The following is a 17,460-nucleotide window of genomic DNA, read 5'->3' as shown; positions in this document are numbered from 1 at the left end:
GAGACAGTGCAATGGGTGACCACAAAACCCCATTTTTAAAAACAGAACATACCAATTTATTCAATACAAGGCATGTCAGGGATGGGCAGCTATCCCCTTCTGCTTTACCCATGTAGTCCATGGGTGCATTTGGTCCAGGACAGGCAATTCTATCTTGAAGATAAACCTACAATAAATCTTGTGGAACACCACATCTCTTCAGTGTGTATTGTGTGGCCATGAAATTATAATATGCAAGTCAACATGGCTTGACTGTGTGGATTTGAACAATTAAAGAATACTGGTCAGGTACAACTCACTACAGATCAGGATCCGAACAATGAGCATTAATAAATGGGAAAAGGGCCCCTGAAAAGGAAAAATAATAAGAAAAAAATTACCCAGTCATAGTCTCACCAAATTCTAATATTCTAGAATGGCTACAGTTGGAAGACGATAACCCGAAGAGGAAGAAAACTGCGTTCTGATGCAAATAGTGAGAGAAGAACGTATCATGGGTAGTCCACATGCTCGATTTAAGAGGTAAATACAAAGGACAACAAGGATGAAACACCAATGAAATGGTAGAGTGTAGAATTGGGTGAGAAAACACCCAGAACAAAGTACGGGAGAAAGACAATAAAGAGAAAGAAGCCAATTGAATGAAGAGTCAAACCCAACTGGTGAAGGAGGAATAACATAAACCAAGGATAGTTACCATGGGAGAAAGAGGTGGGAAAGGACAACACAGAAGAAAGCAGACAATATAACAGAGAAGAGAACATACAAGACATACAAGTCTATCCAGATCAGGATGAGGATAAAGGTGTGAAATGGAATGAAGGGAAAGCAGCTAATCAGAGGAGTTATCCTCATGAGCTACCAAAGTATTAGGGAGGAAAAACGATCCAGACAATGGACAAGATATGTAGAAGTATAAAGAATACATGAAACATCGCTGGTAAATAAACAGACCACTGACATCCTCAGGCAAATAGGAGAAAGTAGGAAAACATAAGGGAATAAGAAACAAGGAGCACTGGGAGAGTGGTTCGAACATAGGCAAAGTGAGGCAGTGCAGGACCACATTAATATCCCCATCCAGAAGGGCAGCCCACCAAATACAGAAGCAACAGATCCACAGCCAAAAAAGTGGCTAACCAATGACCAGAGGAAAACCAGGCGTGAAGACGGAGGACAGGAAGATCTGGATGAAACACTGGTGACTGAGGGTGGCAAAGAGTGGATAGAGACAGAAGAAAAAGTAATGAAGAAGGAAGTTGAAGCTGGAGAAGCTGGAGAAACAAAAGCTCAGACAGCCAGAAAAGAGATATCAAAAGGTCTAAATATGTAGTGTCACGGATTAATGAAATCACCTGGAGAAGATAGAGAATGGGAGGATAGCAAACAAGTAGGTCCAATCCTGGCTGAATACATCAATAGCCAGAGCAGGAAGACAAGGAACCGAAAACCATAACCAAGTTAATTTGTGGTTAAGGGACATAGCAAAAGCCTCAATGTAAGGAGTAACCCACTGAAATCAAAACCACTGGAAAACAAAAGGATCCAGAGACCACTCCATCTGATAAATGTTGTCTGGACAGGAATCTAATCCATGACAAAAGAGTAAGCACCCTGAACATGACGTGCTATGTTAGGAATATCAAGCAAGTGCCCCTCCCCCCCCCAAAAAAAAACTATCCAACATATGAATACAGGGGGATGGAGAATGGGTGATTTCTGGCCAGATGGAGAAATTGAACCAAAACATGACGTACAGTGAGAAGCTCCAGGACATTAATGAGATAACGCCTTTCAGCAACAGACCAAAAACCATGAATATTCCAGTTGATCAACCCATGCCCCCATCCACAAAGGGATGTATCCATGAGGAGGAAGTGGGACACCCATCGATGTATGAGTGATATCTAACCACCAATGCCAATTGACAACAAGGGCAATAAGAGCTGACAGAGAATCCCTGCAAAATTCCACTGGTTATAAAAAGGCCACAAAAGAGCTCATATAAGAGTCTGACCCAAGGGGATAAGACCTAAGACCTTTCAGCCGCAGACCAAAAACCACGAATCTTCCAGTTGATGAACCCATGCCCCTATCCCTGAAAGGGATGTATCTATGAGGAGGAAATGGAACACCCGTCGATGTAGGAGTCTCATATAACCACCAATGCCAATCGATGAAAAGGGCAATAAGAGCTGACAAAGGATCCCTGCAAAATTCCACTGGTCTTGAAAAGCCCATGAAAGAGCCTGACCAAAAGGGATAATGGCTACCATGGACGATCACATCCCCAAAAGTGACAGAACTTTGCAAGCTGTAATCAAACTGAAAACCCATCAAAGAAAGTTGAAGAAGAGAAGGGCAGGCCCAACTGAGATGTGTGTGGAAAAAGAAAAATACCCAAATGGACAAGATATTTGATAGGTCGTTAATTTGATATTTGATTAACAGCCCATTATATCCGCATCCAGGAGCAGCTGATAAGGGTAACAGGCAGACTCCTGTTCGGAATGCGCAAACAGTAGCCAGTTGACCCAAGAAATAAGCATAACCTGAGAGCATATAGGTGGCAAACAAATGCTCTGAATACCCAACAAAACATACAAGGCTGAAACAAGTCAAAGGGTAATGTGCAAGACAGAGAAACCACCCCATGGACAATAAATCAAAGAGAGGGTCACAAGTGATGAAATACTGGGATATGAAAATAATCATTTGAGACATTCTTCTTTGTCATTGATAAACCTGGAAAAAAAAGCCCACCTAATGGTGAGAAACGACTTCAAGGTGAAAAGGGGCAAATTGATAATTAGAATGAGGTGGGACAAACCTAGTACAAGCTAACACTCTCCAATTTGGCACAAGGACAACAAACAGCCTAGAGAAAGATGATGAACAGGTGCAATTGCCTGTAGAGACAGAAAATCTTGTAGCATCTTGGACAGGTGCAACTTAGTGGCAGGATTCCAAGTCATGGTGAAGGAAAAGGGTACCAGGGATAAAGGAGCTGGGGTAAGAAATAGTAGGACAAGTCCCTCTGATAAAACCCAAAGAATCTATGGAACTGTAGTGAAGGATCACCAAATGGTAACAATATAATATAGACAAGCTCCCACTAAACCGGAACCCTCAGGTTAGTCTTTGGTAGTGTTGGTGACATGCCTATCAACAATGAATAAAAGAATGAGATGAGAAACTCCTGGAAGGGGGACAGCAGGGATGGGTAGTTGAGGGCCAGGGCAGGAAAGGAATAGGGGCATATCATGGCTCCAACTGCAAAAAACATGCAACCAAAGAGGAAATGGTCGAGTTCTGACACGCAGATAGCATACAAGATTCTAAAATCTCAGATACATGATCGAAAACATATCACCAAAGAAAATATAGAAATCCCGAAAAGAAAGAGGCAAAAAATTTATCTGGAACAAGGTCGCATCAAGGCCCAGAATATCCTAACTACAGTGATACCATGTGTGTTAAGGGAGAGCTGAAGATGACATGGAGATAATAAGGAATAATAGAAAAACAGGGAATTGGATAAAACATAACACACCTGAGAAATCATGTTGAAAAATGCCATATTAGGCCTAGCTGATTCTGCAGGAGCGGTAGGGAAAAACACCCCACAAAAGCTAGTGATGTAAAAAGGCTATCAAATCTTCATTGGCCCAAACAGGTCAGGCATGTTCAGGAGGATTAGTGGAGCAAGTTCAGGAGAAGAAGGTTGACTCATATAATGAACAATCTCACAATGAATAATAACAGAGAAATTCAATGACGGGTCTCCTCCACCTGCAGTCTGTGAAAATAGTGCTAAAGGTATAACACCCAAAGCAAGAACATGAAACTCAGAATTCATTGTAGAAATATGTAAGTCAAACAAAAGTGTTTGATGTAAAATGTACGAGTGCTAGAGAAAAAAAAATTGGGAAATTAAGTTAAATTAAAGGATTCCTTCAATGTAAAGAAAAAAATTAATAATGAAGGAATCCCACTTTGGAAATTAAACTATTAAAATCACAATTCACACGAAGAGCACCAAAATAAAAAAGTCTGAACACAAGTACTGCCAAATGAGAAGTGATAGTTTGGTAGAATTGAACAGAGGGAGTCACATGAGTCATGAGAGTATATTGTACTCTTATTGGCGGAGGGTTGACACATGATGATTTGCATAAAAGACACATTTGAATCAGTCAATTCCAAAGGAGGGGAGATAGAAGGCTTGTGGTATGCATAAAAAATTCTATTGCATACAGAAGTCAGCACTTAACAAGAATAGCTATTTATGAGAAAAGAGGTAATGTACTGTATCAGAAAACAATTTAACTTGAAATTCTAAAAATAAATATAATTTCAACTGCACTTATTGCTATCCATCTAAACTGATTTTGAAAGAGATCTGTGCATGTAAGCAGAACATAGTGAAAGACAATAACTGTTTCCAAATAATCTTCTTTAATGAAGTGGTCATTGTAAAAAGCATAAATGTTTATTGTACAAGATCTTGCTAGAAACAAATGGTATTAAATGAATGAAATTTTTTATGTACTGATTTGATTAACAAATTAAATCATTAAACAAAATAATTTATTATAAAAGCAGATTAAACAAGCACAAATTAATACTGAGGAATTATTTGATTAAGTGCTTATTTGATTGGAACTCTAATTATATTTCAAAGACAAGCCATTTATATCAGTGAACTTCCACACAAATGTTACTATTTATCTAATTCCAAGTTAAAATGAATCTAAACAACATTCAAGGAAACAGTACTATACAAAACAATGTTCAGTTTGAACAGTAAGGAAGCCTTAAAAAGTTTCTTTGAAAATGTGTTTTTCATTCAGAGATATTAATGTAAAAAATAACAACAGATTACTTACCACTAAGGGCTAAATCATTACATTGCTGACAAGCCATACTAAGGAAAAAACATTTTGATCACTGTTGGAATCAATCATACATTAAGTAAGCAAAGTGGGTATGTACACACATTATAAAATGTAAGTATATTACAATGGAAGGTACATACAGTCACACAAACAATTAATATACTTAATAAACAGCTTATATTCAAAGCACTTTCAGATGATAAAGTAGACTATCCTTCATTTGAAATGAACTGGGAAGTGAAAGCAATGTGAGAAAACTGTACCAAGTGATTTTCAATGACAAAATAAGAAATATATTTTCTATATGACTCACAGTAGTAATATATAAAATTTACACAGTGAAGGAATAAAATTCTTCTAGTAATCATCTACCACCCAAACTTAATGTCTCACACATTTATCAAACACATTTGTATTTACTTCAACTTAATGACAGTTTAAAAGACATTTTCCCAAAAAGTGTCACTGATTCCTTCCCAAAATAAAAATTCGTGAATATGATAAGTCATATAAAGGTTAGTTATACTCCACTACAGAATAGTGAGTACCTTAGTATTACAATGTTCCTATACTTGCAATTTAATGAAAATGGCAACACATTAAAAACACAGAATAAAAATCAACAAATAAATAAAACACAACACTCATATATACCATACATATTTGGACAACTTCTGAATAGTGTTTGCTTGTTCAACCACTAACTCAAAGGCTACCAAATATCAGGTAAAAGAAGTAGCTGGTTAGACATGCTGTCTCAAAAACTCCCCATTATAAAGTCCTACTACAGAAGATGTAGATGAATCATTCATCCCATTCAAAGACTCAAATGAATAAGAGAAGACTCAAACTCAATAACCTTTCATTAATGTGATGCCTAACAAGTAATTAGCCAAACAAAAGTTGCAATCAACCTAATCAGGACTCTATTTGAAAACCTAGATGACTTAAATACTAATATGGTTGAAGAGGAGATTTTGATTTCTTCATTAATAAATATCTCAGTGAAGTCATAATACTAAGCAGCTACTGAGTGTGCTGTCATGTATGACTCTGGGATGGAGCCAAAACAATTTAATATACAAATACTGGAATTCATAATTTCAGAATGGAGTCAGAACCATCCAACTGTCTCAATAATGTTGATAAGATGCCAAGATGATGGTTAAATTCAAGTTTCTAGACTAAAAAAAGCCTGGAAAAAAATACATGTATGTATATATATATAACTTAAGAACAAAAAAGGACCTATTGGGCCATCTACCCCATCCCATCCACTAAACTAAGTTTCAAACACAAAACACCCAAAGACAGACCTTATCATTTAAATACTTATCAAGCTTCCCCTTACATTCTCTGAAATTAACTGTATCCCCCACATCTGAAGGTAACCCATTCTAAAGGACAACCACTCTGCCAGAAAAATAAAACTCTTAGCTGAAGATGGCTCCTACTCTGCAGATATTGATATCTGTGTCCCCTAGTCCTAAATATGAAAAAAAGATGATGCATCATCACTGTCAAACATCATAACAATTTTAAATGCCTTAAACAGGTCCCCCTAACTCTTTTTTTAGTTAAGAGAATGCAATTTCAATGATCTTAACCTATCCAGGTATAAAAACCTTTTCATCTCAAGAATCCCACTAGCAACCCTTCTCTGAACTCTTTCCAAAACTTGAATATCCTATTTAAGATAAGAAGCCCAAGACAAAACACAATACTCCAAAAGTGGCCTGACTTTATCATATTTCATTTGCCTAATTTATAACCTCATAAATAAATATCAAACGTTTTTCTTCTCTAAAACTATATATTTTATCTACCCTAGCTCTAGTAGCATTTGGTCAATTCTACTGAACCCATAACTACCATAAAAAAATCTAAATAAAATGAGTAGTACTGTTATATCCTTTTTAGTATTGACCATGAAGTACTTCTCCTGATAGTTTCTACTTCTGACCTTTTCACATATATTTCCTATGTTTATTTCACTGTTAGCAGCTGAAGTAGAAACCTGCCAAACATAAAGCAATGAATCACTGCTCCTGCCATTAGATTGTTTATGTGACACTGTTGAGAGCAGAAAAGCATGTGCAGTGCAATAAGATGAGATTCACACAGAATTTATCGTAACCCCAGCTCCAAGAACACAGTGGGTGAGTATTTATCAGCTTGTTTACAGAATAGTGGTTGAGACGAGAATTGTCTGAAGTAAAAAAAGTGCAAAAAAAATGCTTGTGCTATGGCTCTGCACAAAGTCCAGGCAAATCCAATAAACTTGGTAAGTATGTGAATGTTCGTTATCCTCCAGGCATGATTTAAATTTAGCAGTATAGGTGTAAAATGTGGGTAAGAGCTTATGAACATGTATATATATATTATATTACTGAATACTCAAAAATACTTAAATTTTAGTTGTTTTTTTAAAACATAGAACAATAAATAAAAAATATATAGGAAAAGAAATATTTCTAGTATTTACAATGTTACAAAATAAACTTGCACTCGCTCATCATAGTTGCTAAGTTTTGTCATAAGCCTCATTTTTCTCTCAAGTGGAGGGGGGAAGACAAATAATTTTTTGTAGATTTCAAAGATGCATTTTAGAAAACCAAACAATTATCAAATTACTATACATAAAATCACTGTAATTTATCTGGCTTTCTAGCAAAGCTACATGTGGTTAAAAAAATCTCGTTTCTGTTCAGAGCAACAACTTAGACAATAGACTTCAACAGTTACAGTAAAATTACATCTTTCCCCTTCAAGCTGATTATAAATGGCTGTCAGATTTATGTAGTTTGGAATATGCTCTTTCTATTGGTTATAAACATGTACTTAAGAGAAGTAGATATGAGTAGACAAGAAGTTTCAAAAGAATGGAGTGATGGGAGGGACTAAATACATTTATATTTCAGCAAATCAAAAAGACAAGAGCTTCTAGCTTTTTGGTGTCTGAAATCTGAGTTTATAATACTATAGAAATTGTATAGTAGGCATAATACAATATAAAATGATCAATATACAAGAGTACATTCCATCTAACACATAAAAAAGGATATTTATCATTTCATTTTAAAAATTTTCTTTAAAAGTAATAAATATTTTCATATTAAAATTTGAATTATAAGCTACATTTTGATACTAATGTTATTTTCATCCATTATAATGAAGTTGTTTAATTAAATTTTGAAAATAACTAAATTGCCATGACATGTGCCTACAAGGGGACGTGCCACACTGTCTAACTAAGAGAGTGAGGCTACACCAATATTTCATGTACACAACACCTGTTGAGGACATACAAAACTAGACTCGGTTGACTCTAGCCACATAGAACTAACTGAACCACTAAACAACCAGGATCCTCTCCTCCACTTCACAGATTGCCATGCACAGCAAAAACAGATAGAATCTTCCCTGGGAAGTTCCCCTTACTACATACAGGAATTCACGTTGAGGTGGGTGCTACTAGCCATTTGCCTTTTCTCTAAGTTAAAAGTTCAAAAACAGTAAAGTAAAAGATAACCTCAGAAGCTTTGCACTAATAAACACAGGGCAAGTAAGTTCAGTGGCAATGGAAATTGTACCAGAGATCCTCAAATCACAATGCACCCACCATTATGTAGCTTTGTGCCTAACATACATATTACTTGGATAGTTGGAATAATCAAAAACAGTAAATAATCTGTAACCCTAATTTTGACCATTTGGATATTTCATTACATTAATCAATTAACTGTTTAAAAGACACTAATTAATGTAATAACTACTTACAGGTTATTAATTACATTGACTAATGAATCAAACTGCCCTGTTATGTATAAAGGAAAGCTTGTCCTTTTATACGATACAAATAAATGATGCCAGGCTACTCACATCTCACTCAAGGCCACTCTTGTTTCAGCAAAGGGGTGGCGTGGCCTTGAGCCATTACCAGTATTACATCTCCGTTTGTTAATTGATTTCCCGTAAATTCATTCTGACGAAACTTTAGCGGCACAAGTCCTTACTTAATAAAACTGGTTTATTCTTTCCGAATATAATTTTACGATACACTTAATTTCAACAATCGCGCTAAAACAAACGCTATAACAACGAACGTGCTCAACTTCAATAATACTCTCTGACTGCAGATCAATTACTCAATGTCTACACACACATTGTTCTGTCACGTTGTCACCCTCTTATATATATACCAGACTACCCTCAATCTAGTAATCTCCTGAAGGTTCGAGAAAGAAGTGGCGTGACATTAGTCACGTGACCTCGCTGATGCAACACCAGATTCACCAACAAATAAGAGCACTACCTATTTTGGAATAGCACAAGTGAAGTTACATCTATATTTTCTGCAAGAAATAATGTTTAATAACCAGAGTAATCTTGGTTTCATGCACAGCTAGAACAAGGAAAACTTAAGTTGATCCTCCATCTTCACAAGTATTTGCCTATATCTACTGGACAAGTGCAAAGTACCGATACAGGTTGCCCCTGACAAATCAAAATATCCCTTACATGAGGTAATGGATAGCGTTCCGATTCTGAGACTTGATTTAACTTCCAGTAGTCCACATAAAACCTAAAATCATTAGTCTTCTTCTTGACAATAACTACTGGAGAAGCACAAAAAGAAGTGGAGGGTTCAATTAACCACTCACAAAGCATTTCATCCACTTGATCATGTAGCACTTGTAATTTAGTAGAAGAATAATGATAAGGCCTACTAAACACTCACTTTTTTTCCATGATTACAATAGTATGTTCAGAAAAATCTGTGAGGTAAGGTTTACTGTTAAAAAATATTAGCACATTTCAACACAAGTTGGTTTAATTGTTCACAATCTTTACTTTTTAATTGTGAACATTGTACTTCTTCATTCAGTATCTTTTCAGTCTCAAAATCATGCCTAACAAACAGCTGGGTACAAATTAGTCAATGTTTCTTCAATTCTCGCCAGTGTTCAAAAGCCATTTCTGATCCGAAAGCCTTACACTATTGTAGTGGCCCTCCCCTCAAACAAGAAGCTGAAGTTTCCAGCCATTTATTCTCAGGTACTTGATACATATAAAAATGTCTTTCTAAGCTTTTAAGAAACTCTAAGAAATTAAAATCCAACTTACTGTAGAACTTCTCAACAGGCAGGGGTGATAATTTGACTGTGGAAATGCAAATTGATGAATATTCCACAGGTTTGTAGGTAAAATGGACTATCAATGTTTGTGGTTCAGTGGAAGGAGACTTAGGTTCTCTTGCTAGTAGATCAATTAACATGTGTGTTAGCATTCCAACCTGTTCTGTCAATACTGACACAGACTGATTCAAGCTTGCCACATCAGAATCACAAACTTCCATAGTAACACAGTTATTTTCAAACACTAGTTAACTTATATTTAACTGAAGTTAAATTATTGCTGAATTAATCACTGAGTACCAAATTGAGAAACAAAAAATCCAAAATCACTATTCAACCTTTATGAAAAAAAGGTCACTGTTTGGGCACTAATGTAATTGTCTAAAATGTACATGCCCCTACAACTGGGGTTCAACAACAAAAAAAAACAATTTATTCAAGAATAACAACACTTAGAAATAAATTCAACACAGTTAGTAAACACGTGCTTGGCCAGGACTTGACACTAAGTTAATATACAATATATCATAAATATCATTATTATTTTAAATAATGCAATCAGGAAAAAAAACCAGAAAGAAAAAAACCTAATTCCAAAAAACACAGACAACACAATATTCCAAAAATACTTTTCAATATTAATAACAATATTGAGTGATAAACATCAATAATTCACTAATTGTGTCACTCACTAACTATCTCGTGACTCTCTCTCTCTCTCTGAAGCTTCTGGCTCTGGTTCAGCTTAAAGAAAGTTTAACACTTTGAAGATCAGCTAATTACAATAATTAACTCTGTATTTATTCCCTGAGTAAGTCACGAGAGTACAACCTCATGTGATCAAAAATTTACATAATCTTCTGCTACATTAATAGTATCTGTACATCACCACGAAGGAATCTGGTGTCAGCTTCACTATACATACATACTTACTCAAAATAAAAATGATTAGCTAAAAAGGAGTTAACATTTTAATGCAATGAAAAATTCATAGATAAGTTAAATGATAGAAGGAAATAATAAATGAAGGATTAACACAACCATAATAATAAAAAATAGAATCTGCTATCTCACAAAACTTACCAACTGAACAACTTATGAGACTTTAATTTATAAGATAAATACAAATGTAGCAGGTTGGTAGCTGCTGAAGCATCCAACTAAAAATATACAACTGAAATAACAATCATTTGTAAAATATTTCAACAACACCAAAACAACTTGAAATAAATAAAAAAACACTGCTATATAAAGCTAGCAACAGTTGTAAGACACAGACAAAGATGCATATCTCTACCATGCCTACACCTAATCTAACAAAACTACTAGGTGCAAACAACTTTAAATAGCCAACAAGTGATCCAACACAGAAATACTGGATATACATACGACTTTACAAATTTGGTTTGGTCAGTTGTTTGGCATTTTATGGCACAAAGCAATTAGGCTATCTGCACCAAACATGCAGTAAAAATGCCACAAGTAAAATACAATAAAATGTAAAAAAGATAAATAATGCCAAAAAACTAGGTAAAACTATATAGAAGTAAAAGCACTAATGGCCTGCAAAAAGTTAAAAACAATCAAATTGGACAATGTCACCATCACTAATGCCATCATCCAACGTTAGCGGTAGACCCTTAGAAAATACATGTCTAAAATGGTGCCGCCTCTCACATTTGTAATGACGGCACGAAAGTAAAATGTGGACAATTGTGACCTGAGTGTCACAAAGGCCATACACTGATGGACCAATCCCACATAAAAGAAAACGATGGGTTAAAAAACTGTGGTTATGAGTAGCCTAGCCATAACAACTATCTCCTGTTGACCCTTGCAGATACTAGATGGCCAAACAACAACAGTAGGTTTGATCTACAAAAGCTTGTTATGAAGTTGATCATCCCATATTGACCGCCAACTGACATAAGGCCAGGCCTTGATCACAGGAACTTAGTCCATATACAGGACAGGCACAGCTGTGACAACATTAGAGCAGACAGACTTGAATGCAGTGTCAGCATGTTCGTTTCCTAGAATACTGACAAAGCAAGGTATCCAGAAAAACAGGACAGAAACGGATGACAGAGAAATCTGAGCCAGTAATTCCTGAATGTTTAAAAGAACAGGGTGAGAGCTTACATTAAGTGATTCCAGGGCCATTAGAGCTAAGAGAGTCAGTGTAAGTAGTACAGTTAGTACATACTGCTTAGTTTCTATATGATCCAAAACAAGCAACATGGCATACAACTCAGCAGTGAACACAGAAATTGTAGAGGGGATTCTGGGAGCAATTACCAAACCACAACAAATCATGGCAGAGCATACGGAGTCACCTGATTTTGAACCATTCATAAAAACGAGACCAGAAGAATGTTCAGCAAAGAGAAGATGGTACTTCCAATTGGGAGTATCTACCTTCCACAGATGACTCAAAGAAATGTCACAGGTGAGGATGGTAATGAGCTATGGCAGAATAGGCTGATCACTGGGCTCTGCAACATCATCTAATGATAGACCCAATTCAGCCAGCTTCACCAGGATACGTAGGCCAAAAGGAGGAATGACAGACCATCTATTCCAAAAGAGCACAGCCTACCAAGGAAGGAAGACACAACCCCAGTTGGGATGCTTTGGTAAGGATCGAAGCTTGGTAGCATACTGTAAAGAAAGTTGCAAACATTGGAGGTGAAGAGACAGTTCATAGGACTCAGTGTACAGACTCTGGGACTGGTGAAGTGCAAAAAAACCCTGTGCAAAGCCTAAGTCTTAGTCAGTGAATAGGGGCCAACATCTTCAAAGCAGAGAGCCTGGCTGAACCATATCCCAGAGATCCATAGTTCAACTTGATTTGTATTAGGGCACAATAGATCTTGAGCATGGAACATCTATCCAGTCTCCAAGAGGTGGAAGAGAGAACACTGAAGATGTTCAGTGCCCTTGTACACTTGACACAAAGCTGATTAATGTTAGAAATGAAAGTAAACTTGTGGTCAAAGATAAACCCCTCAAATTTTGTCTCAGAAACCATGGAAAGAACAACAACACTGAGATGGAGCTCAGGATCAGGGTATAAACCCTGTTAGCAGCAAAAATAAATGCACACGGTTTTAGAGGAAGAGAAGGTGAAACCGTTTGCTGTGGTCCATCCCAACAAGCAAGTGAGAGCAGTATGAAGCTACCACTCAATAAACCTCACGTTTGACGACCGACAATATATGTAGAGTCGTCGACATAGAGGATGTTTGCAACAGTAGGAGGAAGTTGTTCAGTGATACTATTGATCTTAATACTCAAAAGGGTGACACTCAAGACACAACCCTGAGGAACTTCAATTTCCTGTGTTAAAGAAGGGGACATGGATGAACCCACATGGACTTGGAATTCCCCATCAAGTAAAAAGTTACAATTGAAAATGGGCAAATGGCCATACAACCCATAGGAGAGCAGGTCCTGCAAAATGTCGTACCACCACATTGTGTCATAAATAAGCCTTCACGAGATCAAAGAAGACAATAAAATGCTTTCTCTTGAGAAAGACTTCCCCAATCAAGGTTTCAAGACAAATCATGTGGTCCACAGTGGAGCGCTGTCAACGAAAACTACATTGGGTGGATGAGAGGTTGTTTGATTCATAGAACCAAACAAGATGAGCAATAACCATCCTCTTCAAAACCTTACAGAGACAGCTAGTCAAAGCAATTGAACAATAATTAGAAGGAATTATGGGATTCTTTCCAGGCTTTGAAAAAAGGAGAAAATTATCTTTGCACCAAGCATCAGAAAACACATTCTCCTGCCAAATCCAGTTAAAAACAACCACAAGAAGAGCAAAAGAGGCAGGAGAGAGATTGCATACCATCTTATAGTGAACATCTTCAGATCCAACTGATGTACTGCCAGACCAATGAAGAGCAATGATCACTGCCCCATAGGTCACTGTCAGCCCTCCAAGAAAAAAGTGAAAGGGATACAAATAGCAGTAAAAGACAAACTAGGTGCATGAAAATAAGTAAAAGAATCAGTATCTCACAGTGAACATCATCAGGTTCGACTGCCAGATCAATGAAAAGCAAGCTTAAGTTCCACCAGTGTAGATGGGCAATTGTAATCATAGAGATTATCTGCTGAAAGGAAAGTGACAATCTCTCAGCCCAAAACTTGACTGTAAAGATGGTGGGAGAAGATTCAGAAGTGTTGGAAAGGTGGAAAAGCACTCCCCAAGAGTATCAGTAATGCTCTGTACATCAACAACTTCCTCGTCAGTGGAGTGCAAGATAGAAAGAGGATGGGGAGAATACTTTCCATTGACCTTCTGAATCTTGTCCCAGGCAACTTTGGTACTGGTGGTGAACTTAATCCAAGATTCCTTCTGGCATTGACATCTCACCTGTGGAGCATGGGCACAGGCCCATTGGAAAGCAATGAAGGTAGAAAGAGGGAGATACCTGTGAAAGATATCCCAGGCTCGTCTCCGAGCTTTCTATGCTTGCTGGCAGGCAGGAGACCACCATGAAGGAGGATAGTGTGGGAAATGTGTCAGGGCTTTGGGGATAGAACAAACAGCTTCTTAAATAATACAATTAGTTACTGCCTCCACATAGTCATTAAGAGATGGAAGACTAATGACAGCAGGATCAAGTTCTCAGAGAGTGGTGAAGGAAAGCCAGTCAGCCTGCTCCAACTTCCACTGTGGCACATAGGTCAGGTGGCATCGACCACGGCCAATCTCCCTCAAAACAATGGGGAAATTATCACTGCCCTGTAGATCACTGTCAACCCTCCAAGAAAAATGTAAAAAAGTGAAAAAGAAGAAATAAATAGATAAATAGCAGTAAAAGACTGACTAGGTGCATGAAAATAGGTAAAAGAACCAGTATTGAAAAGTAAAAGGTTGTGATCTGAGAGCATATGCTCCATAGAACGACCCCTCCCATCAATGTCAGCACCACCTCAGAGGGGATTGTGTCCATAAAAGTTTCCCAAGATGAAGAAGGGAGATGACAGCTGGTCAATAAGATCATCAAGGTCCAATTGATTGTAAGTCTCTCCTCGAGGTAAAGAGAACATACAGTGATGGTACGACCCATGGAGATATAGCCCAGCCACAGCCTCCAGGAACATATCAAGTGGCATGGACATTATGGGTATATGCTGGTCAACTAGCAGTGCCACACCTCCATGAACTGTCATTCCAGTATAAGGAAAACTGCCGAAAGGTGACAGTATCAGCAGGTCTCATGAATGATATGAATCGATCAAAGACTTAATGTCAACCAAATTAGAATCAAAACCTCGACAGTTCCACTGTATCAAAGTGGCCATTGTTATTTAGGTGAAGGAGAACTGGGCAAAGAACCCTGCTGTTTGGGACCACAACGTTTATCTTTAGTAGAAAGAGGTGTGTTGACATCCATGGAACCTGCCCAGGGTAAATTGAGCGGATCTCTGTCCGAGGATGGAAACTCCAGAGACTGAGGGCATGGCAGAATAATGGTTCTGCATCTCGGTGATGAAGGTGGTGGACCCGAGCAGTCACTGGATGTGATGGTGGGGACAGAGACAAGAATAGACATAGACATATCAATTCATGCAACCATGGAGGACAAAATACACTTCACATGGTGTGAGAAAGACTCTGATGGAGGCACGGAAAGATCTGCCTGCACTTCCACTGTGGCAGTGGAATGGAATGCAGCAGAAAATGTCCAAGATAGAACAGGGAACAACAACTTCTGAGCCTCAGGGTAAGAAATGTTGTTGACAGAAAATAAACATTTTTCCTCTACCCACCTCGGGCAAAAAGGATAATAAGAGGGGTGGGAACCATCACTATTGACACAGTGAGGGTCCTGCTGACACTCGTAGGCAATGAACTCACATCAAAGAACCAGGACAAGATGCCTTTGAATGTCCAAACCGCTGACACTGGAAACACCAGAGAGGGTTAGGAATATAAGGCCATACCTTACAGTTCAGATAACTTGCACTGATAATGGCAGGTAGACATGGTAATCTAAATATCTAAAAAAAACATTAATAAACAGCATAACTCCATTTTTACAAGTGGAGATACATCACACAGCAAAAACTCCTTTGTTGGAGAAACTAGCAAGGATCTCTGACTCAGGGATGTTCCTTAAATCCTTCTCAATGATAACTCCTCATAAAGAATTCAAAGAAGCATGGGGAGTAAATTAATAGGTATATCCCCAATGGTCTTTGATTTCAGGAGAAGTTTGCTGTGTTTTGTGTAGATGTTTCCACCAAGATGTCCACAAAATGTAGCTTCTTAACTGACTTGAAGAGCCAGCAAGTCCCTCTAATCCCTTTTGAATGAAAAAGGGTGACATTTGCCCTAAAGGTTTGTCAGACAAAGAATGAAGAAACAAGGTACAGGTACAGATTGGAGTGGTGACTGCTGTTCAGAGGCTTCTAAACATGGTCTCTTTCCTGTCAATGAGGTTATTTTTTGATTTCTTTGGTCATTGACTCCACCCATCATGGAGTCCTACAAGGGAACTCACTACAATGCTAAAGTAGAGCATTGTAGAGACAGCAGGGTTTCATAGGTACTATACCCAAACACCAGCATCAGACACAATATCCATTATATCCGTTGAGAACGTCCAACACTGGAAGTTAGTTGACCCTAGCCCAACAGAAACAGCCAAATAAACCTAGGGAAGCCACCACAAGGCCACCTGTCTACAGGAAATCAAGGCCAAAATGATGTGTTAAAGTGCCACTGTCATAAACTGACCAGTCAGTGACACCCGTCAACCAGGATCCTTTCCTCCCTTTCATAGGATGCCAAGCATGGCAAACACATGGGTGAATGTTTTCCTGGGAGTTCCTCTCACTACATCCTTGAATTCATCTTGAGGGATCTTACAAAGTCAACAAATTATCTAATTAGAAATACAGAATATATATATAACATAATACATAACATAATTTTCTGGGACAACAAGGGACCTATTGGTCCATCTTGGCTAAACCATCCTCTTAACTAAACTGAAACTATTAAATAAATAAATTTTTAAAAAATCTTAAAGCCAGCCCTTATCATTCATATATATATCAAGATTTCCCTTAAACTCACATCCGAAGGCAACCCATTCCAAGGGCCAACAAGCCTGTTAGCAAAATAAAATTCTCTTAGCTGAAGACCATTCTAGTAACCATCCTCTGAACCCTTTCCAACTACAGATACACCACTGATTTTCCGACACCCTTGGTTCCAGAGCCTTGCCGAATTATCTGTTTTGCTGGACCAACAGAGGTCACGTAATAATAATTCAACAATACATCTCTGACCCACTAATTATACCCATCCCGTGTCTCTGAAGCACCATGGATTGCTAAAAACTTAAATAAAACAAATATTAAATGTAAATTAAATGATTAATGAAATACATTAG

The 17,460-nt window shown here is 37.6% G+C and overlaps 1 protein-coding gene across 3 annotated transcripts in view; it reads right to left on the bottom strand.

The window, feature by feature from the left end:
- The window catches only part of LOC106465404 (lisH domain-containing protein ARMC9-like), a 73,511-nt gene that overhangs the window by 30,132 nt on the left and 25,919 nt on the right, over nt 1-17,460 (bottom strand). For all 3 annotated transcript variants that reach the window (XM_022393302.1, XM_022393301.1, XM_022393303.1), the window contains one exon: nt 4,890-4,914. In XM_022393302.1, coding sequence (XP_022249010.1) covers nt 4,890-4,914 — 25 coding nt within the window. The remainder of the gene's footprint in view (nt 1-4,889; nt 4,915-17,460) is intronic.

This window comes from Limulus polyphemus, unplaced genomic scaffold, assembly GCF_000517525.1.
Source record: "Limulus polyphemus unplaced genomic scaffold, Limulus_polyphemus-2.1.2 Scaffold1932, whole genome shotgun sequence".
NCBI classification, from domain to species: domain Eukaryota; kingdom Metazoa; phylum Arthropoda; class Merostomata; order Xiphosura; family Limulidae; genus Limulus; species Limulus polyphemus.
The sequence above is the reverse complement of the archived record's forward strand: the minus strand, read 5'-3'. Positions and strand labels throughout refer to the sequence as shown.